General features: G+C 38.1%; 1 protein-coding gene across 16 annotated transcripts in view; it reads left to right on the forward strand.

The window, feature by feature from the left end:
* The window catches only part of LOC126759799 (neurobeachin), a 624,909-nt gene that overhangs the window by 514,068 nt on the left and 87,729 nt on the right, over positions 1–23,112 (forward strand). For all 16 annotated transcript variants that reach the window (XM_050474910.1, XM_050474912.1, XM_050474911.1 and 13 more), the window contains 3 exons: positions 12,284–12,480; positions 21,869–21,990; positions 22,605–22,731. In XM_050474910.1, coding sequence (XP_050330867.1) covers positions 12,284–12,480; positions 21,869–21,990; positions 22,605–22,731 — 446 coding nt within the window. The remainder of the gene's footprint in view (positions 1–12,283; positions 12,481–21,868; positions 21,991–22,604; positions 22,732–23,112) is intronic.

Below are 23,112 nucleotides of genomic sequence, written 5' to 3' on the forward strand. Positions count from 1 at the left end.
CTCCGTGAACATTAGACTTCAGGTGATAGTTCCGATGATTGAGGGTTTCTTTCAAACTGCAGACAGTTTCCATCAGAAATATCTCTGAGATCTGTTTTTTTTTATTTTGCAACAACAGTACTGATTACTGTTGAGCAATCGAAATGGCTAATGAAGTGAGAGCAAGAACACATTGCGCGGCGCTGGATCTGAAACGACCATTCAAGCTTCCCGAATACTGCAGTATCTTCCAGGTGGAAATCTTTACGGTTGAGAAAGTGGCCAAGTTAGCTAACAATGCAAAAATCGACATCAAGAAATCAATATATACGTCGATGGCCAAGCGGCAGTTGAATCAATAATCGCATTACAGCAGATAATGTCTTTAGAAGCAGGGCGGTATTGGATGCTGCGGCTGCAATTATAATGGGTTCCAGGCCACAATAAATTTCGGGGTAGTAAATAGTTGATGAAACTATCAAAAGTGGCATATATTTGGCAACAGAAGCAGTCCAACAAATGGGAATATACAATAAAATTGTTTTGTCTTAAAGACATACAGGACCATCAAGATCAAGAGCCAAGAAGGAAAAACGCATTCTGTTTACTCATACGGTCATGAAACTACTGCGGAACGAATGTTGGCCTAGCGACAGATCACAACTTACTGACATCACATGCCGGAAAGGCATAAATAACGAAGATATATGCCGAAAAGGCAGGGAAGTAGCCAAGAGATAGACGCTGAAACAGCAACTATGCTTCTGTCGAGTATTATCTAAAACTCGTTTTACATATCTAGGAGCTTCGAGCAATTCAAGGTCGTAGACGAGGTATGAAAACAAGATATTAGGTCACTGTTAAGGCAAAAAGTGTTAACATCTTGATGTTGATTCATATCAAATTACACTGAACTTTTATCTGGCATAACTAAGGATCAGTAGGTCTATGTATGTATGTTGTGACAGCCTATAAGTATAACTTAACCTAACCTAACCTCATATTAAGCAATTATTATACATTAATATATAAATAATTCTGTTTTTCAAGTATGTATATTTCCTTTCAAATCCCTATTCATTCCCAGCTTACTATTGAGATGGATATTCGAACTTTTATAAAATGTATTCTATATGCTGCGAATTGCTTTTGAAAGCCCTTTAATTTATGTTAATCCTTAGGATTTCTTGTATTTTCTTTTTTCTAAAGCATAATAAGGCTCTATTTTTCTCAGAACTCTCGTTAACTACTTTGACTGTGTCGAATCGCTTTCATTTTTCTTTTCACATCTACAATTGCTTTCCCTTAAGCACTGAATTCCTAATCACACCAAAAATTGTATAGCCTGTAGTTCAATTTAAACTTCAACCACGTTTACCCCGTCTTTAAAAATATCCAAATACACCAAAAATAATTTGACTAATACCGTTACAAAAAGTAGGAAAATAATACCACTTGAATTTATTTACTTAAACAGTAGACTCGCATAATAAAAAGCAACAATAAAGACAAGAAACATCGATATACATAGGTTTAACTGCTCACAGTTCATATATACTATATATACTCTGATATATATCTGAGCAACTGAAAGAGCTTCGCGCACACAGATTCCTGTGTCACGCCATCAATGCTAACGAAGACATTTTTAGTGCGCTCATTTGCGTTTGCTGCGAACACGTTAGCAATTAATTCAATACTTAAATCTGAGGCGAAATGTGTAGCTGTCTGTCGGAGCGAGTGGGCGGAGGAAGTGACACGGTGGTGAACTGAGTAAAAACATGCAAAAAACAGCAACACAGAGCGGCAGCAGAAGACTCAAGCGTGAAGCTGAGTTCAAGCAAAAAGAAAGTATATATATATAAAATATATATATGGATTTACATATATCTAGCTAAAAGAATCTCCGCATGTGTGCGCTTGTGTCACTAAATCTGTCGCAACGCATTAAAGCGCATATGTTAAATTACAAGCGAGCAGACACGCATTCCTTGCGCGTGACGTACATTAAATTAGACACTCTCACACAAGGAATCCATGCTTTCTGCTATACATATATAATATACATATATGTGTGTATAATTATCTACAAATTCTTACTAAAGTGCCACCACATGAAACCAGCAAATCTGCGCTCATTTTGTAATTGATTAAAGTGCTCGTTAGTAAGCGTGTAGTGAGATGCGGGTGGTTGAAGCCAATATTGCGGAGAAATCTCAGTATCTATGCAAACTATAGTCAAGATTGTGTGTGGCTAATGAACTCCATAAAATATGCTGTGCCTTGGTTTCGTATGCTGTCACATAAGGTGTTAACTGAAAGTGCCCTATTATGGAGGCATGCCAAGGCGATGATGAAATCACTTGGTATGCCTGCTTGAAGTGGTAATTAATTTAGTATTTTTATTGCATACTTTGTGGCGTTAAAGCTAGCTTTATTGCATTATCGGAAGACTTTGGAATGTAACATTATTGCTAATTCCAAACACATTTGTTTGTGAATTAATAGTTTGCTATTACTTCTAAATTATAAAAGAAAAAATAATAACATATTAGTAAATCTTAGTTACTGTATTTTTGATAAAAATTTGTCGTTTTCAGAAAATGTAGAATAACTAATTCTAGCGAATTTCGCAGCGGTTCGTAAAAGACTAAACTACGTGCTAGGTGATGCTGACGCGTCATACCTAAGGCCATAGCTCAGTAAAATTACTAGTCATACTCTCGCAACAAAGTTGCTAAGGAGAGTATTATAGTTTTGTTCACATAACGGTTGTTTGTAAGTCCTAAAACTAAAAGAGTCAGATATAGGGTTATATATACCAAAGTGATCAGTCGTGACGAGTAGAGTTGAAATCCGATGTCCGTCTGTCCGTCCGTCTGTCCGTCCGTCCGTGCAAGCTGTAACTTGAGTAAAATTGAGAAACTTGGTACACGTATTTCTTGGCTCCATAAGAAGGTTAAGTTCGAAGATGGGCAAAATCGGCCTACTGCCACGCCCACAAAATGGCGAAACCGAAAACCTATAAAGTGTCATAACTAAGCCATAAATAAAGATATTAAAGTGAAATTTGGCACAAAGAATCGCATTAGGGAGGGGCATATTTGCACCTTTTTTTTTGGAAAAGTGGGCGTGGCCCCGCCCACTACTAAGTTTTTTGTACATATCTCGGAAAGTACTATAGCTTTGTCAACCAAACTCTATAGAGTCGTTTTCTTCAGGCATTTCCATATACAGTTCAAAAATGGAAGAAATCGGATAATAACCACGCCCACCTCCCATACAAAGGTTATGTTGAAAATCACTAAAAGTGCGTTAACCGACTAACAAAAAACGTCAGAAACACTAAATTTTACGGAAGAACTGGCAGAAGGAAGCTGCACCCAGGCTTTTTTTAAAAATTGAAAATGGGCGTGGCGTCGCCCACTTATGGACCAAAAACCATATCTCAGGAACTACTAATCTAATTAATTTTACAGCAAAATAAAAAAATATGTAAATGACGGATAATGAAATCTCGATTATCACTTTATTATGCGAGAGTATAAAATGTTCGGTGACACCCGAACTTAGCCCTTCCTTACTTGTTTAAGTGTCGTTTCGGTCATTTTTTATGTGTCATGATGAGTCATTGTATTCACTAAATTTTACAATTTCATCATGGAAAGTTAAATGCAAGATGAACGTTTGAAAATTATTTTTTTTCTCAAAACAATCGTTCTCCACTTACAACTTTTTGTACGCTTTTGCAATTTTATAGTTGTGGAAAATTGCGAACGCACATCTTCTTAACATAATGTTTAAGTTCCGATAAGGCAAAGCATCGCTTGAAGTAAAGAAAATATTGCTGCCGTTCAGGCAAATGTTGCTGAAGACCGCAATTTGTCGATTCCAAAACGTTCTCAAGAATTGGTACTGTCTGAAACCACAACCTGGCGGACTTTGAGGAAGGACTTGGTCTTGCACCGTATAAAATTGTTCACACTCAAGAACTGATGTCATTGGACCCCGTCAACGTCGTGAATTTGCTGATTTTGCCTTGGCACAACTTGAAAACGATAACAATTTTTTTAGAAAATCATCTGCTCCGAATAGGCTCACTTTTAAATAAACAAATCTGTCGATTTTGGTGCGAAGAAAATCCACAAATTATTCGAGAACAACTATTTCATTCACCGAAATTTACAGTTTAATGTGGTTTTTGGTTTGGTGGAATCATCGGTCCGCACTAAAGCTGGTGACACGGTTACTGTTAATGGAGAGCGATGTAGATCGATGAGAACCAACTTTTTATGGCCGCAATTGGAAGTAGTTATGCTTGACAACATCTAATTCCAACAAGATGGAGCCCACTGCCACACAGCAAGTGCAACAACTGATTTATTGCGAGAAAAGTTTGGAGATTTGACTATTTTAAGAAATTGTGACATTGAATGGCCACCAAGCAGTTATTATTTAACACCAATGACTACTTCTTGTGGATTTATTTGAAGTCTTTGGTCTTTAGCAAGAAACCAGACTCTCTTCAAGCTTTAGAAGTCAATATATTGAACGTGCCATTCATGGCATACGACTTGATTTAGTACAAAAAGTACTCGAAAATTGGGTTCGTCAAATTCGTTCCTGGAAGAGAAGTCGCGGAGACCATTTGAATGATGTTATATTCAAATGAAAAAAATTACTCCATCAGTTTCGAGGTTTTGACCTGAAATTTTACACCTGTTATTGTTTCACCAAGAATCTGCTCATTTGTTCGAAAAGCCGATACAATAGTATACATATAGCTGCCATACAAACTGAGTGATGGGAATCAAGCCTCTGTATGAAAAACATTTCATTTCACCAGATATCTTCACGAAGTTTGGCATGGGTTATTGCCTAAGACAACAATGCAATATCCGAAGAAATTGTTCAAATCACTATAGTATGTAGCTGCCATATACCCTGAACTATCGGAATCAAGTTCTTATAAGAGAACTTTTGTGTTTGTGAAGGGTGTTATGGCTTCGGTGTAACCGAAGTTAACTTTTTCTTGTTTCCTATAACATGAAGAAGAACTCTGTATAAAATAAATCTTTGTTTAAATAATTATGAAATTTTTTTGTTTGACGATTTTAATGCCATAACCACGAATTTTACTTTATTATAAAGATGACGCTCTTTTTTCATCTGAGTGGCCCAGTTTCCGACCCCTTTTTTCAGCGATTGGGGTCGTATGTCAACACTAACTCGCTAAATATTATCTTCTCGTCTCGGGTTCATCTTCATAGGCAAGTGATTTCACGTAATCCTTCAGAAAACGTCTTCCGGGTTAAATCGCACATTCTCGGAGGCCACGCCACAGGCACATGAAGCGAAAGAACGCGTTTATCAAAAGTTTCCTTTAATAAATTGATAGTTTCGTTGGCTGTATAGCATATGGCGTCGTTTTGTTGAAACCAGAGGGCTTCTACCTCCATATCCTCCCTTTCAGGCACGAAAAGTCATCAATCAGAGCTCTATAGCTTGTTTCATTGGCTGTACATTACGGCCGGATTCTTTTAGAAAATGTATGGACCCTTAGAGCACACCAAACAGGGACTACTTGAGGATGTAACGACGTCTCAGCAATGGATTTTGGGTTATCAACACTACACATGCGACAGTTTTGTTTATTAATGTGCCTTTTGAACCAAAAGTCAGCTTCTCGCTGTACCAAATTTTCTTGTGATAATCGGGAACAGTGCTCATCTTGTTTTAAACCCATTAAACGAACTTGCAACCCGCTTAATAGGCTTAAATTCTTGCAGAAATTTGATTTTGTGAGCTCGTAATGGGTTTACGTCCTATCGGAAAATCGTCCATAAAATGTAAGGGCACAGCTTGAGTTGTTGCGCGATTTGGTGGATGGACTCATTCAGCTTCCGAAACCTACTCGAATATTCTCACATATTCTTATTTATTCACTTATACAGGTAAGCCCTACTTTTTGGAATACTTTTTCTACCATTTCGTGGATTATCGATATTTAGTCGATAACAATCAGAAGATATTGTTCTTATTGTGCCTCTTAACAGCGTAAATATATTTTCAAGCAAAACACTACTGTTCCAAAAAGCTCTGCCAAGTTCCAAAGCTCGATTTGCCTATCTTTACGCCTCTAGCTATGCCTCTAATTATATATTTATCAATTTCAAAGCCTTAAATTAAAAAATATATGCACGTGCTTGCGACAATGGGCATTTAAGCGTGCTAATTGCATAAATTAATGACAGCCACATTTGCCTCAAGGGTGACAGAGTCGCCGAACTGCCACCCGCTACTGTGTTACCTCGCACAAATTGACAAACTGTAACAAATTAGCATAATCTTGTATAGCAAGCAAGCATTGTAGCTACACGTACCCCGCACAATGGTGAATATGAGCTACAAACACCTCATTTACATTTGTATGTGAGGACAATAGTGTTTCTGTGGAATGAAATTTGCATGTATTTGACACACACATGCCACCAGTCGAGGGAATCTTGTGTCTAGTATGTCTAAACTTCCGCATATCTATTTTTTTGCACTCACACATTCACACACACACAGCCACCCAAGCACATCCTTTGCGTCTAACTTCCTAAAAGATCCTGAGTATACATAATTTTTCACGCCTATATGGCTAGGAGCCACCACAGCAGTTAATTACACTTTTGTTCTTTGACGCTGATTTTGTGTAGCAATGATGCGGATGCGGTGACACACGACACCGCGTCGCACCACTCCAATGCACCCTTGTTGACGCTGTCAAAGTTCAACTGTTCGAGTGGTAAGCGTCACAAAACGCTTGTGTGCCGCCTTTATCTCTATCTTTGGCATTGCTTTGGTTTTGTTTGTGCGCTCACTCAACCTTTGGTTGTGTCAAATTGGTTGATTTCACACGTTTGATGTGCGACAAACTTCATGCCTTTGCAGTTCATGTCACGTATACGCCCCGGTCGCACGGGTTGCCCACTGCGGGCGTACGTGTGTCTGCAGCGCCTGCCGTGCCCGGAACATTTGCCGATTGCGACAGTTGCAACGTTATAAACTCAGTTGATGCTCTAACTTGACATTGTCTCCTTTGGCACCCGCCCCCGACGTAGCAGGCAGCTGGCGCCAACACATTTGGCTATTAAATTAAGTTGTCGGAGTTGGTGTCATGCACAAGCGGTTTGGCTTTATGAAAGCTTAGATGTCATTGACTTGACAATAACCTCAACCCTTAATGCTTTCAAAAATGGATTGACAGGAAGCGTAGCATTGAGTTGTATACGGCAGAGGGTGAAGAGAGTCGAAAATTAAATAAAACTACTTCCAATACTTCTTTCTGCCCCTTTGTATAATGCGTGTTCTATTACTACGTTACAGAACGTTTCGAAAGCAATGAAAGAAAAGTACTTCCTGAAAGTATAATTATCTGAACTTTTTTTTAACTGAAGCTAGTAAAAGGTATACAATTTCTATTTTTTTACATTTGAGGATCAAGATATTTAGTAAAACTATTAATCATGCAAGTTTTACATTTCTGAAACCGAAACAAGGACTTTTTATAATGTTAAATTAGAGTTTTCACCAAATAATTCGAACTATCCCATCTTTTAGTGCCTCAATTTGTTGCATACAGTAATTTACAGTGGTAATCAGTACTAGGTACTAGATAAAGATTAAGGAGCAATTGCTAGATACTATTTTTTAATTTGTCTCAGGCAAATACCTTGTATTAAGTATGGTCAATATAAATCGATATTTTATAAAGATCATGAATCGATATAAATCAACATATCGACTTAAAGTGTTGATATAGACTATTCACTTTGAAAAAATATATAGATTTAAAAACAAAATTGCAAACCCATGATTTATATCGATTCAATAGCTCTGTAATATATCGATTTATATCGAATCAATACTTTGCTCTTTAATATATCGGTTCATATCGATTCAATACTTAGCTCGGTAATAAATCGATTTATGTGGTTGATGTTTTAAATTTGGTTTCAATTCCAACTTTAGATTGCATATATTTGTATATCTTCTTTCTTTCTACCGAGAAAGTCGTATTCTTCTTTCTTTGATTTGTGATGTCATAAAATGTTGCTCCCACTAAGCCACTTGAATATGTACAACGAACGCGTAGAGCAAAGTGCTTCTTCGCAAAATACTTCATCAGTTTATATTGGTGAGGGAGTTCAGTATTAACTTCTGTTTCTGGTTTGCAAATAACTTTTGAATTTTTCAAGTAGCAGAGATTGCTATTAAGGCCATGATAGATCATTTGCTTCGAAGTAAATATTATTTATTTTACTATGTTATTTTTAAGCGTGCATTTTTACAGCAGGGTGAAAATGCTGGTGCTGAGGCAACTAATCGTACACTTAAAAATTTTAGAGGTTAATCTCATTAGATTTTAAAGAAACTATTTTATGGTTAGGTTAATCTGGTAGGTCAATAAGCCACGCATTAACCAGTTTTGGTCCTTTGCGATACCAGATGTAGTTCAGTTAGTAGGTTCATGAGGAATAGTCATATTTTAGAATGCCTGCGCTTTAAGCGAATTTTAACAGATTCCGCAAGTGCTCCAAAGATGCTCGATTGTTTTTCTAGTGCTTTGCTCTAGACTCAAAGGAAGTTTAGTCATAGCGAAATCCATGATAGAGTTTACTATAGGGAGTTGCAATGTGCCCACCATTTAGTTCAAAGCTTATCATCAGCATGCTTTGAGCAAGCACTAATACTGGTGAGGTCTTAAGGTGTTTTGAAAATAATTAGAAGAATTATAGAGTACCTCTTATGCTTAATAAAGTATGTTTTTCTTTGAATACAGAAATTTTGGTCTGTTTTCAATAGCCGAAACAATCTTGTTGTAGATGTCTACATAGAATTATTTCAGTATTTTATTTTCGAATGTGTACTACACGAAAGTAGCTTTTTGGTAACACTTTGACCAAGTTTGAAGCACCTTTCGCTACTTTAGTCATTCAGCAGTATTGTCGGTATCAAAATAAATCGCCTTGTGGTAAGCTCAAGCCATTTGAACGCTGCAGGTAAATTTACTTCGTCTTGAGTAATTTTAGTGACAGAAAAGATATAAAAATGTAAACTTTTAAACAGAAAGCAAGCTCATAACCTTTATCTAAACTATATTTGATTAAAAAGGTGTATAATCAATAAGAAAATCAAACTATGTAACAGTTACTTATAACTTCCTAAGATACTTCATAAGTTCCTGTTTTTATCCCATACCTCGAAATCTTATAGGATCGAACTGAAAGTTAGTCTCAGAGAGGAATGGGAAAAGGGCGAGCTGAACAGGAACGCTTTGATAAAGATGGGTCCAAACTAGAAAATCGAGTTGAAAGTGGTGTCTTTTCACGCAACTCAGATACCAAAGTCGCCTTTAGTGTACCAGACTACTATAGCGTCTACCAAGGTGATATCACAGCAATTAAATGAAGCAACCATGTTCCAACATAAAATATGCTTACAACAAGGAATATATTTATATTAACAGATAACCAATAGGCTTTGAAGTCATTAACGTATCTTAGGATTTCATCAGAGGTAGTGAAAAAATGCTCCATCGACCTACCTACCTCACTACTGGGAATATTTAAAGAGGTCTACCAGCTCTTAGTTGTGTATATGGAATAAATAGTAGCGAAAACTGTTGTAAATACTCGGACTTTGATAAAAGAATGTTTGTTAGTAAACTATAATAACAATATACATATACTTATATGGGTATTATCTACAATTAGCACTAACGTATTCTTTAAACAGCTCATATTCATTTAGTTTTATTATTATTGCCCAACTTTTTATAAACATCTGGCTTCAGTGATTCCCCTTCACCTGGCACCATCAATTCATTAAGACCTAAAGAGTCTTCTTGCCGTCCGTTTTCCACTTGCACTTCCATGCAACAACGAAGTTTCCCCCATAACAGCTGCTGTCATGGTCATAACAAGAAGTTGCCAAAACACTTTGCCTTATTGCCACAAACAACAACTCGCCAAGACAATTGTCACTCAGCGCATTCGAGGCATTAAAATGATTATCTTTTCGCTGTTAAAACATGGCTGATAACAATCACATGCACACGCTTGTAGATATCATACGTAAATATACATGTGTATGTTTGTTGGTATGCCTAAATGTGCAGTTAAGAAGTTGTTATGCAAGACGCTGGCCATTAAAACTTTCAAGTTTAGCTGCTCATTCTGGTGGACACTTGGGACGTCGAGCAAATCGAGTGGATTGAAAATAGCAGTACTTGTCTCTATCCCCTCGTACACGCGATAACAATAAAATCCAACTTTGTCCAGCAGTCACCTAACTACGGTTAGTTTTGTACTTGTATTTTTGTTTAGGGATATCTTGTGTTATTTTTAACTTCGTAGGAAGTTGTCACAGTCGTGGCTGAATGCGGAAATTTAAAATTGTACTTTTAGCATGGAAAAAGTACACAATAAAAACTTCTCCTGTTTCGGCTGTTTCAAGGTTTTTTCTTTCTTCCAAGACAGTCATCAATAAACACAAAAACAAACAAGAACGTTAGCTTCGACTGCACTGGCGCTTTACAGGGTTTGTCCGAAAAGTAATAAGGCTGAGTCGATTAAAAAAATAAATTATTGTTACAATTCTTTAAAAACTTTCAAAATAGGCTCCTTCTGCGTCGATGCAGCGCTGCTGCACTGATTCCTCGCTTGAGAGCCGAGGTGCATGCTGCTTGGATCTTCTTTGATCAGGCTTTTCAGGCAATGAAACAAAAAAAGACCGGGGGCCACGTCTGGGCTGTAGGACGTCTGCGGAAGCGTTGCGATGCCGTCCTTGGTTAGGTAGCTGTTCTCAGGAAAGGTAGTGTGAGCCGGGACGTTGTCGTGGTGCAACTTCCAAGCGACTGCGATGTCTTGTCGGACCTGATTGACCCTTCGTTTGAGTCTCTTGAGGACTTCCACGTAAAACTTGTCGTTGACGGTTTGTCCAGAAGGAACAAATACATAGTGGACGATGCCTTTGATGTAAAAAAAAAAAAAATGAGCATCGTTTTCACTTTGGATTTACTCACTCTTCCCTTTTTTGGGCGAGAAGACGCCAGCATGCCACTCGGAAGATTGCCTCCTTATCTCGGAGTCTGTGATTACACAGTATTCAAAAATTGTGATTACAATATTAAAATTTGGGGGTCACTTCCATATGATCATATCAAACGTCTCTGTCGCAGATTTGCCGAGTTTCACACAGAATTTAATCGCGTACCTCTGCTCTGCGCACACGCTCCGAAGTACAGTCGCGGTGGAAGAAAATCAGTCCTATTACTTTCCGAACAAACACTGTATGTACATATATGTATATAATTTGGTACACATTCTGAGAGCCTCTTTTTGGATGTAATGAGAATACATCTGTTTTTCCTCTTCCTTTTTCCCGGTTTTGGACACTGACTTCTTTGTGAAGAGTGTAGTTTTTAAGCCCACTGCTATTACATTCCTTTTTCGATCTATCTTGTTATGAATTCTTCAATGAAATTTTAATGCTGTTTTGATATGAAATATCATAGAGAATTCGCTTTCGGTTTGATTGACTATGTAGTGAATTCCAAGTGGTGACAATCCGATAGTAGGGCAGCGATATTAGCTTTGGTTTGGATACCTGGCAAGAGATGGTTTAAGGAAACTGCAAGATTGATGAGCTCGCTAAGGCGAGTAATTCAGTGTCAATAACTACGGAATGGTAAGTGGTAATAGCTCCATTTTGGTACATCACTGGACTGTTGCTCCTCAGACCAGCTCAGCGCACGTTGGTCAACTACTTACAGCTGTACAATCGCAAGGTCCTTTTGACCAGGATAAATCGTATAAGGTCCAGTGGTCCTAAGTGGACACTGTTCGATTGGGTTTGAACATTTTACCCGATTTCAGTTGCATCAACTACTTGGAAAAAGTTAAGAATCGTCTCAACTCTTCATCCTCGAAAGTCACGTCTTTGCTAGATCAAAACAAAAACAACTTGGATCTCATGCCTTTAAACATGCTGCAGCATAATAACGGAGCTAGAAATAAAACTTCTAAGCAGATTTGTAATCGGCTTAGGGCGTTTTACCGATAGCTAGATCAAAGTAGAGAAGTTTTTAATATGGCTTCACAGAGTCCAAATCCGATCCCCCAGCCACGTCAAGGGATCAGCTCTCTAATCAAACCTAACCCAAACTAACCTAAATCACAACCTCTTACTCATTATTATTTATTTTTTTTGCTAAATTTTACTAAAATCTGTTTGCAATTTCTTATCTTTACAGATCTGCTCATCGAAATGCTGGGCGTATTGGCCAGCTACAGCATCACAGTGAAAGAGCTCAAACTACTCTTCGGCACGATGAAAGCGGTGAATGCCAAATGGCCACGTCACTCCGCCAAATTGTTGAACGTGTTGCGTCAAATGCCACATCGCAATGGACCCGATGTGTTTTTCAGTTTTCCAGGTCGCAAAGGATCGGTGAGTTAATCCAAAGAAAATGAGCACAAAATCTCATCAATCTATCTAAATTGTACAAGTGTTGTTGTAAAAAAGCAACTAAGCATGTTCGCATTAAATTTTAAATCCCTAGCAGTGTCGTGTAATCCTTAGCAATGCTGGAGGACAAAGCGTAGGTCAATCACTGACTACACCAAATAAAATGCCATTGTCAATTACTTTACCTCCAACCAACAACACTGCCTCTGAGCACGTGGTCCAGCCCTAGCGGTCTTACTGCAGCCTAATCTTTTATTTACTAGCGAATAACTCACAGAAACGTTTGTATTTCTACAAATTCACTGCGTTTTACTTTGAAGAAGCTCAAGGCTTCGCCGCTTTATGCTGCTGTGGCGCAATTTCCCGTTATGCCACGTAATGCCATGTTGCATTATTAATGTGAATGTGAGTTTGTGTGGCAGTGTCTTCCCTTTAATGTACATTTCTAATGGCTGCAGGTTGTTGTGCCACCGTTGGCAGCCGCCTAAGCAACTCTGTGCTTCACTCACGCTAAAGCCGAAGCTGGTGGCAACTTTTACGCAGATTTTTCTATTTGCAACAACAAAACAACGTACATACATACTGTGCTTTAGTCCATTTGCTGCGTCGTCTTTTTATTACATCATCATGTGGCGAAATGTTTACTTTGCCGTTGCCATTTCATTTTTATTCGCCACTTTATGGGCGAAGATTCGCGCACAAATCGAATTCCAAATGCGCCGCGTTGTGTGCCTGGATTTTTGTATTTTTCGTATTTTTATATGCAAGTTAGACAACCGGTTGTTAGGTATGGGTATACGTGAGTGCATGTGTATGTGTGTTGATTGCTCGAGTCAATAAAGGGTGACCATAAAACGTGTGCAACGGGCCGTGTAGGCGTTGGTACTTTGTTTCTGTTTAATTGCATGCATAAAAATGGACGCGCCAGACTGGGCAAATGTGTGAGAAAAAATTCACTAACGGCATTTTCTTCGTAATTTAATACTTACTGGAGTGTAATTGCATGCAGAGTGATTTGGTTTGTGCGGCCTACAGTAAATTTTTATGTCTACGATCAGCATTTGTGAGGGGTATATCATTATATATGGACATCAATTTTATTACTCCAGCTCTTTTTTCAAGAGCAATAAATCCCGCAAAAATATGTATATAAAATAAATATCTCTATATAGATCGAGATATATTTGTGTCAAAAGTTCTACATATAAGATTTCAAAAATTTAGATATTGCACGAGAACATTTCAAGCAACCAGAAACGATTTGATCAACAAAAATATTTTGATTTGAGAGAATGAAAGTTACTGTTCAGACAACTAAATAGCCATGCAACTGTACAGTGGTCATACCAGAAATCATTCGCCATACTATATATGCGGTACTGGCATTGTTATTGGCTAGAGTTCTCGCTCGTTTACAGTTCTACCTAAAATATGATTGAAAACCTAAAACTCAATTTAAATCTATCAAAAGTAATGCAAAATTTATCAAATAATTGCATATGATATAACAATAAGAGCTCTAGAGAAATTTTTGCTTTGAGGCATATACAGGGTGCTTCAAATTAACGCCAATTTCACATTTGCGCCATTTCATTTCTCTTCACAGTTGACGAACTTAGGACACCTTTCCGACCATATTTTGTATGATATTTTCCAACTGCGGACTTCATATCATTCTGTAATGAAGACACGTCGTTCCATAGCGTAACGCTCCATTTTTACTAAACTTAAACTTTCAGCTGTGGACTTCATTTTTTAGGGTTGTCAATATTATGCAATATAATCGGCGGCAAATTTAAATGATGCGTTAATTTTTGGACACCCTTTATAAACTTAGTCACCAAAATGAATACGATTTTATCCAATAACAAAATAAACTCAAAGTCTGTTAGTTCAGTTGCAACTAATTTGTCGGCTTAAGTAATTACTTATATCGTTTTGACTTAAGCTTACCATAGATGGCGCTGCGAATTTTTTTTTTAATTTTAAATTCATAAGCCTCTTTAGAAAACTCCTCTTTTAGATACATCACTATCTCACTTATTTTTGCGGCAATAAATTCGTTATCAAAGATGTAGACCCTATATCTTTGATATAGACTGATGCTAAAATGAAATAAAACCCTCAAGTTTGGTCAAACTGGGTTAAGTTTCTTTTTTTTTTTTTGCTATGCAGATAATTTTATGCCATTTATAACTTGAATAAAATGTCGGCGAAATGGCCACGACGACTACGTACATTTATTATGATCCAGAGCAGCATTTCGGCTATAACGTGCTGAATATTGTTTCGAGCTCCTCGAGCGTTGCAGATTTATTGGCGTAAATCTTTAATTTAACAAATCTCCAGAGAGAATATTCTAGAGTATTATATGATTGATATTGATAAAAATAAAATTTTTCTGCCTCATTTCAAAGAAATAAAGCCCGATGTTGCCACTATACAACAAACAACACCAAACGCTATATTTTTGGGCATGCAATTGCATTTTCTGAATCACACCAGGATTTGAGTATCACCAATAGTGACAATTTTGTTTGTTGACGAAGCCATTAAACCAGAAATGAGCCTCAGCTGAGAAGACCGTGTTTTGCGCGAAGACAGTACAGCGTGACATGCTGAAATAGCAACCCTTAAACATGACGTCACGAACAAAATCACGTCATCCCTTTCGATAGACGCTGTAATTAGTGAAAACTTGACCAAAGTCGAGCTACAGTAAAAGCCAATATAAGCCACAATGAGCAAAAAAGACGAAAAAACTAAAATAATATCATGTCTTAAGAAAACAACTTTTCAAAAAATAATTGAAGAGCATTACGTCAGCAGCTATGGTATATAATAATGGAATTTTTTAAAATCAGAGCAAAATTACTGCTTCTTGAATTCCAGAAACGTGCGGATTGAAGTCTTCACGATACTCGTGATCTTAGCGGCTAATATTTCAGGGTGATTGAACTTACTTACTCACCATTATCACACAGCCCCTAAGCTTATTAGAGCAAACCTTTCTGACATAGAAACATTTCATAAAAATTAATACCGTCAGAAGAGATAAAACAAGTAGATTGTGAAAAAATACTCGGAGATTGTAAATAAAATCAAAAATATAAAATTATTCATCAATATTTATTTTACGCCTTCCATGTAACTTATGCCAACGATTTTCTAGTCCTCGAAACACTTTTCATAAGCACTTTTTGGGATGGCCTTCAGCTCCTTCAGCGAATTTTGTTTTATCTATTCGATAGACTGATGAAGACGGGTTCCACAGAGCGGAAATTTCAATTTGGGGAACAAAAAAAATCACCTGAAACCAAATCTGGTGAATACAATGGTTGATCGATGGGCACAATCGTGCGATGTTGCATTATCATCGTGTAAAATTCATGAATTGTTCTTCCACAGTTCCGGCCGTTTTCGACGGATGTTTTTACGCAAACGGCTCTATACGACTAAATACAACTCCTTATTGACCGTCTGTCTCTCTGGAATAAATTGATGATGCACCAAACCGCGAATATCGAAAAAAACAGTGAGGAGCACCTTGATTTTTGAGCGGCTTTGGCATGGTGTTTTTGGTTTCGTCTCGTTTTTCCATCCATCCGATAATTGTCAACTTGTTTGCATGTCGAAATTATAAATCCATGTCTCATCGGCAGTTATAGGCTCCCCATGAATGTGAGTTCGGAATTCGCACGATCAAGCTTGTCCGAAGAGACCTGTTTACCGTACTCTTTTTGAAAAAAATCAGCTTTATTGGTATGAGACGACCAAGAACGCGCTTCATACCCAAAATATATACCAAAATCATTCTAACGAGCACTCTTGACATCTTTCTAACACTTGTCTACCGATTTTCAATATTTTTATCACTTGAAGAGGTCGAAGGTCTTCAAAAATTTTTGACTTTAAAGACTTTGCACCTTACGTAGGCTCATGTTTTTGTTAAAACTGACTCTGAATATGGTTAGAAATAGAAAATTTTAGACAAATTCTTTGTTCGATATTTTTATCCATTGTAAAAATCGCAACGCACTACTGAGGTGTAGCGACTTAAGCAGTTGCTGTAAACACACTGGTTGACAGAAGGCGCGAATATTTGACATGGCAATTAAGGGCAATCCTACCAAATAATCAATACACATTTGATTAAAATATCATTTACCCAGGAAATTTAGTCTTCCATGGAATGTCAGAAGTTTCCTGCAATGCGCCTTTAAAACCACTAACTGTCTGCAAACTATTGAATATAAAGTGCTGTTTGCTGAAAAGGTCCCAAGTTAATTACTTTCATGATACATTTCATGAATATGAAATGCTATAATACCCGCTTGGCTCTCAGTCCACAAGCAGAAGACGGAGGAGAAGAGTTAGATACAGTAGCTAGTATAACGGAATGATGACGAATTGGTTTCCAAAAATTACGCATGACATTAAAACGCTGATGCGGGTGTCAGCGGCAAGAGGACGAGCGAGAAAAAAGGTCGTTAAGCAACTTCAACGCTGCTGTGGAAAAAATGCAAATAACTTTCGAACTTTCGTTGATGTAACATCAAACTGAGGAAACTTTATAAATTTGAGCGCACTTTTTTTCATTTCTAATACTTTCGTGTTGTTTTTGTTTTTAATTTTATTTTGCGTTTTTTTTTCATTTTCCAATTTCGCTTAGTGATTGCGACTTCAAAAGGCGGCGGCGGCGGCGGCAACCCTTATCAAATGCCTTTGTAGTCACAACTTTTTTACACGACGACAACAACAACAACACGTCTGGCCAGCGGAGAGAATAACTGCGTTGCCAATTTCAAATTTCATTGCTTCATATTTCAATTTGGCTGGCGCATGCGGCGCTGTCACAAGTTTTTTTCGATGTTTTTTAGTACTTTTTCGGGCGCCTCGGCATTTCAACAACTTGTATATGTGTACGTGTGTGTGTAGTGCAGCAATTCAGTGTAGATCTCTCGACATTATATTTTGTTGTATGTATGTATGTATGTGTGATAGTTTGCATAACTTTTCCATTGAAATATCCAAAACATTGGCAAAGTTTTGTTAGCAAAGCACCGGCGCTCCTGGAACTCTCCTGCGGCGAAAAGGAATGAATGACAAAATTGCGAATGCCCGGCAACAATGATGACAGCAGTGAGAGCAAAACAAAAAAAAACCAAGAAAAAACAAAAACAAAATACTGTGAAACAATGCCGAAAACAGAAATTGTTTTAGCAACAAAAGCAAAAAGCAGCAGCCACAAAAAGGGCTGGGCTTGCGGTTTTTTGCCCGAAATGAGTTGGGAAGCTTGACGAAATTCCCTGGTAACGCATTTCACTAATAAATTGGTCAAAATTATTCCCAACTCTATTATGGATGACAGCAACAATAACAACATCAAGACCAACAACATCAAGACCAACAACAACAATAACAAAACCAACAACAGCAATCCCAGCATGTTGCCTCAGTATCGACAATGAGCGCAACAATAGAAAACAACAACAGTAACAACAGCAAGTATTCGAAAACAGCGTTGCCAACTACTCTAATCACGAAGCAACGCACCACACAAACAACGCAAATTCGATCATTTCATTCACCACTTTTTTTGCGCTGTGGCAGCTCGCTTTGTTCTGTTTTCTTTTTATTGTTCGCTCTCTCTAACATTTGTTTTAGATTTTTCCATTTTCAGCACGGAAAATTCCTCTTGCGCCAGTTGTGCGAACCTTCGGGGCATACTTAGCGTCACAAACGCGCCAAAAATAGTTTACGAAGCGAGAATTGATTGTGAATCTCCTGGAGATGTGTATGCGTGTTGACAGTTGAACAGTCTTTGTTGTTGTTGGAAAATGTGAAATGTTGAAATCAGTCGTATGTTTGTTGTTGTTTTAGAAACAATGTTGTTCATTTTTGAGTTTCCCGATATTAAGATATTACGTTGGTGCTCAGGGGAGCCGAAAGCAATAAAAGTAATAAAAACTTTTAAAGCTTTGAATGCGTATCAGGCTTTACGGAGCTTGTACTATACGCGTGGATCAGTTTAATAGCTCTTGATAGCTGCTTGAAGGTATTATATAAGAATTAAGGAGGATTAAAATTGTAAGCTTTATGAAAAAGCTCTGGCTAGAAAAGCTCCGACAAACTTTGACTTCAAAATTCGACTAGTTGGTTTCATTGAACAAAAATAATTTAACGGCTCGCACTTTGGAGAACGGACATATCCTTGAGCTTTGAATAAGTAAGAAGTTATGGGATCCTACTCAACACGGATATTGCCAATTACTTTTAAAGACTTTGAATGTCGAAAGTTTAGTTAGGTTACGAAAAAAGGCTGATTTTCTTTAAGACCACGTCGTGATGTCTAGAACTGCTAAGTGTGGATCGGCGGGTTTGTAGAAAGTATGACAACCGAAATAACTGAATCGTAATCTTGCGAAAACTGTCCACCTTGTCTATACGTTTCCTCCTTAACTTCCTCCAAGAAACTTTAACAAGTTCCGTCCTCCAAAATTTTTAGCCTCACCATGTGAGCACCAATGGTGCATTGCCCAATTAAGGTACTGACAGAGGTTAAGAGCTAGTAAATCAATGGTCTGTTTATGTTCCGTTCTGGGCTTTCGAAACTGCACAAGTGCTGATCGCCCGCTCCCACGACAGTCGGGTCTTCGTAACCGAAACGGATTCGGATCTTTACCCCACCAAAGACTGTCTACTAGGCAGAATTCTGCCGCTACAACAATAACCAACGCGTGGACTCCATGTGCACCCGAATGTACGAATACTGGGGCACCCCTTCTCGGTCTCATCCTGATGGAATTTGAGGAAGGCTACATTCTCTAGCAAGATCATCATGACTAGCTGAGGTGAGACACACGGACTAGTTTAATATGGAAGTAGCTTGATGCTATAGCTCACTGTCAACTTTTGCTGCTAGCTCGCTGGCTGCCATTTCGGAATATCCCACTCTGGAATCCTTTATGTGTCCAGTTTCCCAGAATCTGATAGCAACCTACGCAAAAATCTGCCAGTTATGTCCGGATCGAATCTTAAAAAAAACTAAATTCAAAAAAGTACTTTAAATTGTCTACCGTTTTCAATTTGAAACAAAATAAGTACAATTGCTGCAAACATTATCGGCATAAATCATCCCTAGGGTCAGATGACACTGCAGTCCCAGTGCAATTTCGGTCGCACATCCACATCACAAGCAACTAAACGCAAAAGAATTGGCAACCTAAAGCCACACTGAGGTTAGAAAAGTCACAAAGTGACTATAACAATGCGTCTGCAACAACAACCACTAACAACTACACCAGTCCCCCGTTACGCGCACACAGATTGTGTCATAAATCATAAACTTCATTTCCTCTCGATTTTTCTGCAGCAAGTAAGAAGTAGATATTGATTTATGATCTGCAACCAACCCATGAGCAAAAACAAAGAAGAGTCACGTCACACATACACACACACACTCATAAATCTGTGCTAGTATGAAGAAATAGTATCTTTTGTGCAGCACATGCTTTCCACTTTTTACATTAGTTAGCAAGCATTGGCCTTTATACCTAGTTGCCACTTCCAGCACTTGCTTGCGCCACTTGTTTAGTTCATTCGCATTGCGAATATTGCAAGTTGTAATGCCATATGGCACACACTTTCGCATGAAATGCTGGCAAATAAGCAAATTGACAATGTGGTTCTTGCATACCCACAGGCGCATAGACACAAAAACGCAGTCAAATGCCGGCACTGAACTTTGAGCATTATCATGCCTGGCATACTTGGCTGCACTGAGGTCTGCGTCTATTTTATTTGCCTTTCAAAGCAGCTGCCGTTGCCTGCGTCGCCACAAAGGAAATGACTTTCCAGAGTTGAGCTGCTATTTGCCCGGAAAGGTGTGGCGAAAGCGTTGGTGTTCGGTGGTAATCGGTGTTTATTAAGTTATAAGTCTTACAAAATGTGTTTAATGTTTCTTGGTTGTTAGTGATTTGCAGTTTTAGTTAAAAGCGGCTGATATTTTCCTTCCCTGCTTAGATTGCAAAGCCTTACCATGTTCAATATACTATAAATAGCTTTTGAAAGATTTTAGTATTGAAGATTTCGGTTGGAAATGATAACTCTTATATATAAAACATAGCTTCTTAGCACAGAATCCTCAAAATGTTTGATAAACACCACATTTCGTATTGAGTCTATGATATCTAGCCGTAAACGATTTGGTCCAAGACCTCTTTAAGACATTTAGAATATATTGAAGTTGAACCGTAAATCCAAAATTTAGAATTTATTTTGCTGTGTAACATGAAGTGGCCTTCACAAGCACGGAGCAGGCTTACCCAGATCTTGCCTTTGCAAGAAATGGTTTGTTTCGATGGCACCAGGCCCTTTTGGAGCGCCGGGAAAAGGTCGCTGATAAAGACCGGAAGAATGAGCAAATCCAAAGTGAAAATGATGATCATTGTCTGTTTTTGACATCAAAGGCATCGTCCACCATGAATTTGTTCCTCTTGGACAAATCGTCAACGCCAAGTTTTACGTGGAAGTCTTCAATAGACTCAAAAGAAAGTTCAGTCGGATCCGACAAGACATCGCAGCCGATTGAAAGTTGCACCACGACAACGCCTCGGCTCCACACCGCCTTTCTTGTGAACAGCTACCTAACCAAGGCCGGCATCCCAATGCTTCCGCAACCGCCCTACAGCCCAGATGTGGCCCCCGGACTTTTTTTGTTTCCTTGTCTGAAAAGGCCGATGAAAGGCTAGCATTTTGAAACGACAGAGGAGATTCGAGCAGCATGCACCACGGCTCTCAAGGCTATTCCAGAGTAAGCCTTCCGAGACGCCTTCCATGCTTGAAAATAGTGATGGTAGCGCTGCATCGACGCAGAAGGAGCATAGTTTTTAAAGAATTGTAACGATTGGTTCAATAAATTTTTTCATTTTTTTCAAAGAAATTTTCAAGAACTATAGCCTTTGAAGCTTTTCTTGAGTGCAAGAAAAGGAGAAACTGCATTTTTGACAGGTATTCATCCAATAGCGTGTGAAATATCTCTTCATGAACTCAATTCCTCAGTTATTGAATTAACAGTAGAGGTATTTAATATAAACTAATATTAGTATTGAAAATAAAAAAGTTAAATAATCTCAACATGCTTTGTTTTAACATAACCTCACGATGCCTAGACATCCTTACTAATTCCTTCGATATACTAATGACCCGCTCAAAAACAATTGACCAATCCATTGAACATGCTTATTCTCTTCTAAGCTAAAGAATTGCAAATGAAGCTAATTAAAATAGTCATAAATTCCACAAGCACTCTAAATCCGAAACATTTATTGATATGCTTTTCTGCTCTTTTTCATTTTGCTGCTTACAGGCCATGGTACTGCCGCCGCTGGCGAAATGGCCATACGAAAATGGCTTTACATTTACGACGTGGTTTCGTTTGGATCCTATTAATTCGGTGAATATCGAGCGCGAGAAGCCCTACCTCTATTGGTGAGTACACAAACACACAAATACACATACAGACATTATGAATCTGTAACAAATGTTCCAACACGATAATAACTGTACTGTAAACGCTCTCGAGCAGATTTTTACTTAGTCTATTTCCAGCGGCAACTATATATATTTTTCTCAATGTCGTCTTTATTACTTCCATGCTCTTTTATGCATTCGCCTTGCCCACAATTTTCATTTACGTTTCATTTCTTGCTTTTGTTCGCTGTTCCGTTATTTCATCTTAATGGTATACCATTTGATTTAATTAATTTGAAATATTGCTGCAATTTGCAATTCATTAATTCCGCCCCGGTCAGCTGGGCAGCGATACTCATTGTAACGGTACTCACACCGTTCATTTCATTTATGAGTGTGCCAAAGTCCTGCTGCTGCCTCGGCTTCGGCTACTACTTTCAAGCATTCGCAACTAATTTGCCTCATTTTCTTCTTCGCTTCATTCACTTTGCTGAAATTTTTGATTTGGCTGGCTTCATGGCTATTGTCGCCTTCATTTCCTAGCAGCACACACACACACACCCATAAATTTCTCTATTACTTGCGAATTTGTGAAAATTTTTGTTTCAATTCTGCTCTCTTTCTCATTCCAGTTTTAAAACATCGAAAGGCGTCGGCTATACAGCACATTTTGTTGGCAATTGTCTGGTGCTTACATCGATGAAAGTCAAAGGCAAAGGTTTCCAGCATTGTGTGAAGTATGAATTTCAACCGAGAAAGGTGAGTACTACTACATACACTGGTTATAGGCAATGGGTGGTGGGAGTATTTTGAGCGCTTTCAATTTCTTTTTTAATTTAAGTGGTTACAATATTTCGTCTTTTATGAGTGGTTTAGTTGTAATGGTAGTTAGTAGGGGTGAGTTTTGTCATAAAGTCACGCTCACTCTGCGTAATTGGTGCAATTATGGGTAGTGCTTTGACATTCGAAATTTTCATGGTGTGAAATTTCAGAGTTTTAGTTCAGCTACCACCATTTCCGAGATATTGAATAGCTCTCCATGCAAATTTCATTATGATATTACCCCTCGTAGATCCTAGTTACGCGCAAAAGTATTTCTGGTTACTGCAAACCGAATGATTATTCAATGAGTTAAAGAAA

The sequence above is a fragment of the Bactrocera neohumeralis genome, chromosome 5 (genome assembly GCF_024586455.1).
Source record: "Bactrocera neohumeralis isolate Rockhampton chromosome 5, APGP_CSIRO_Bneo_wtdbg2-racon-allhic-juicebox.fasta_v2, whole genome shotgun sequence".
Taxonomy (NCBI): Eukaryota; Metazoa; Arthropoda; class Insecta; order Diptera; family Tephritidae; genus Bactrocera; species Bactrocera neohumeralis.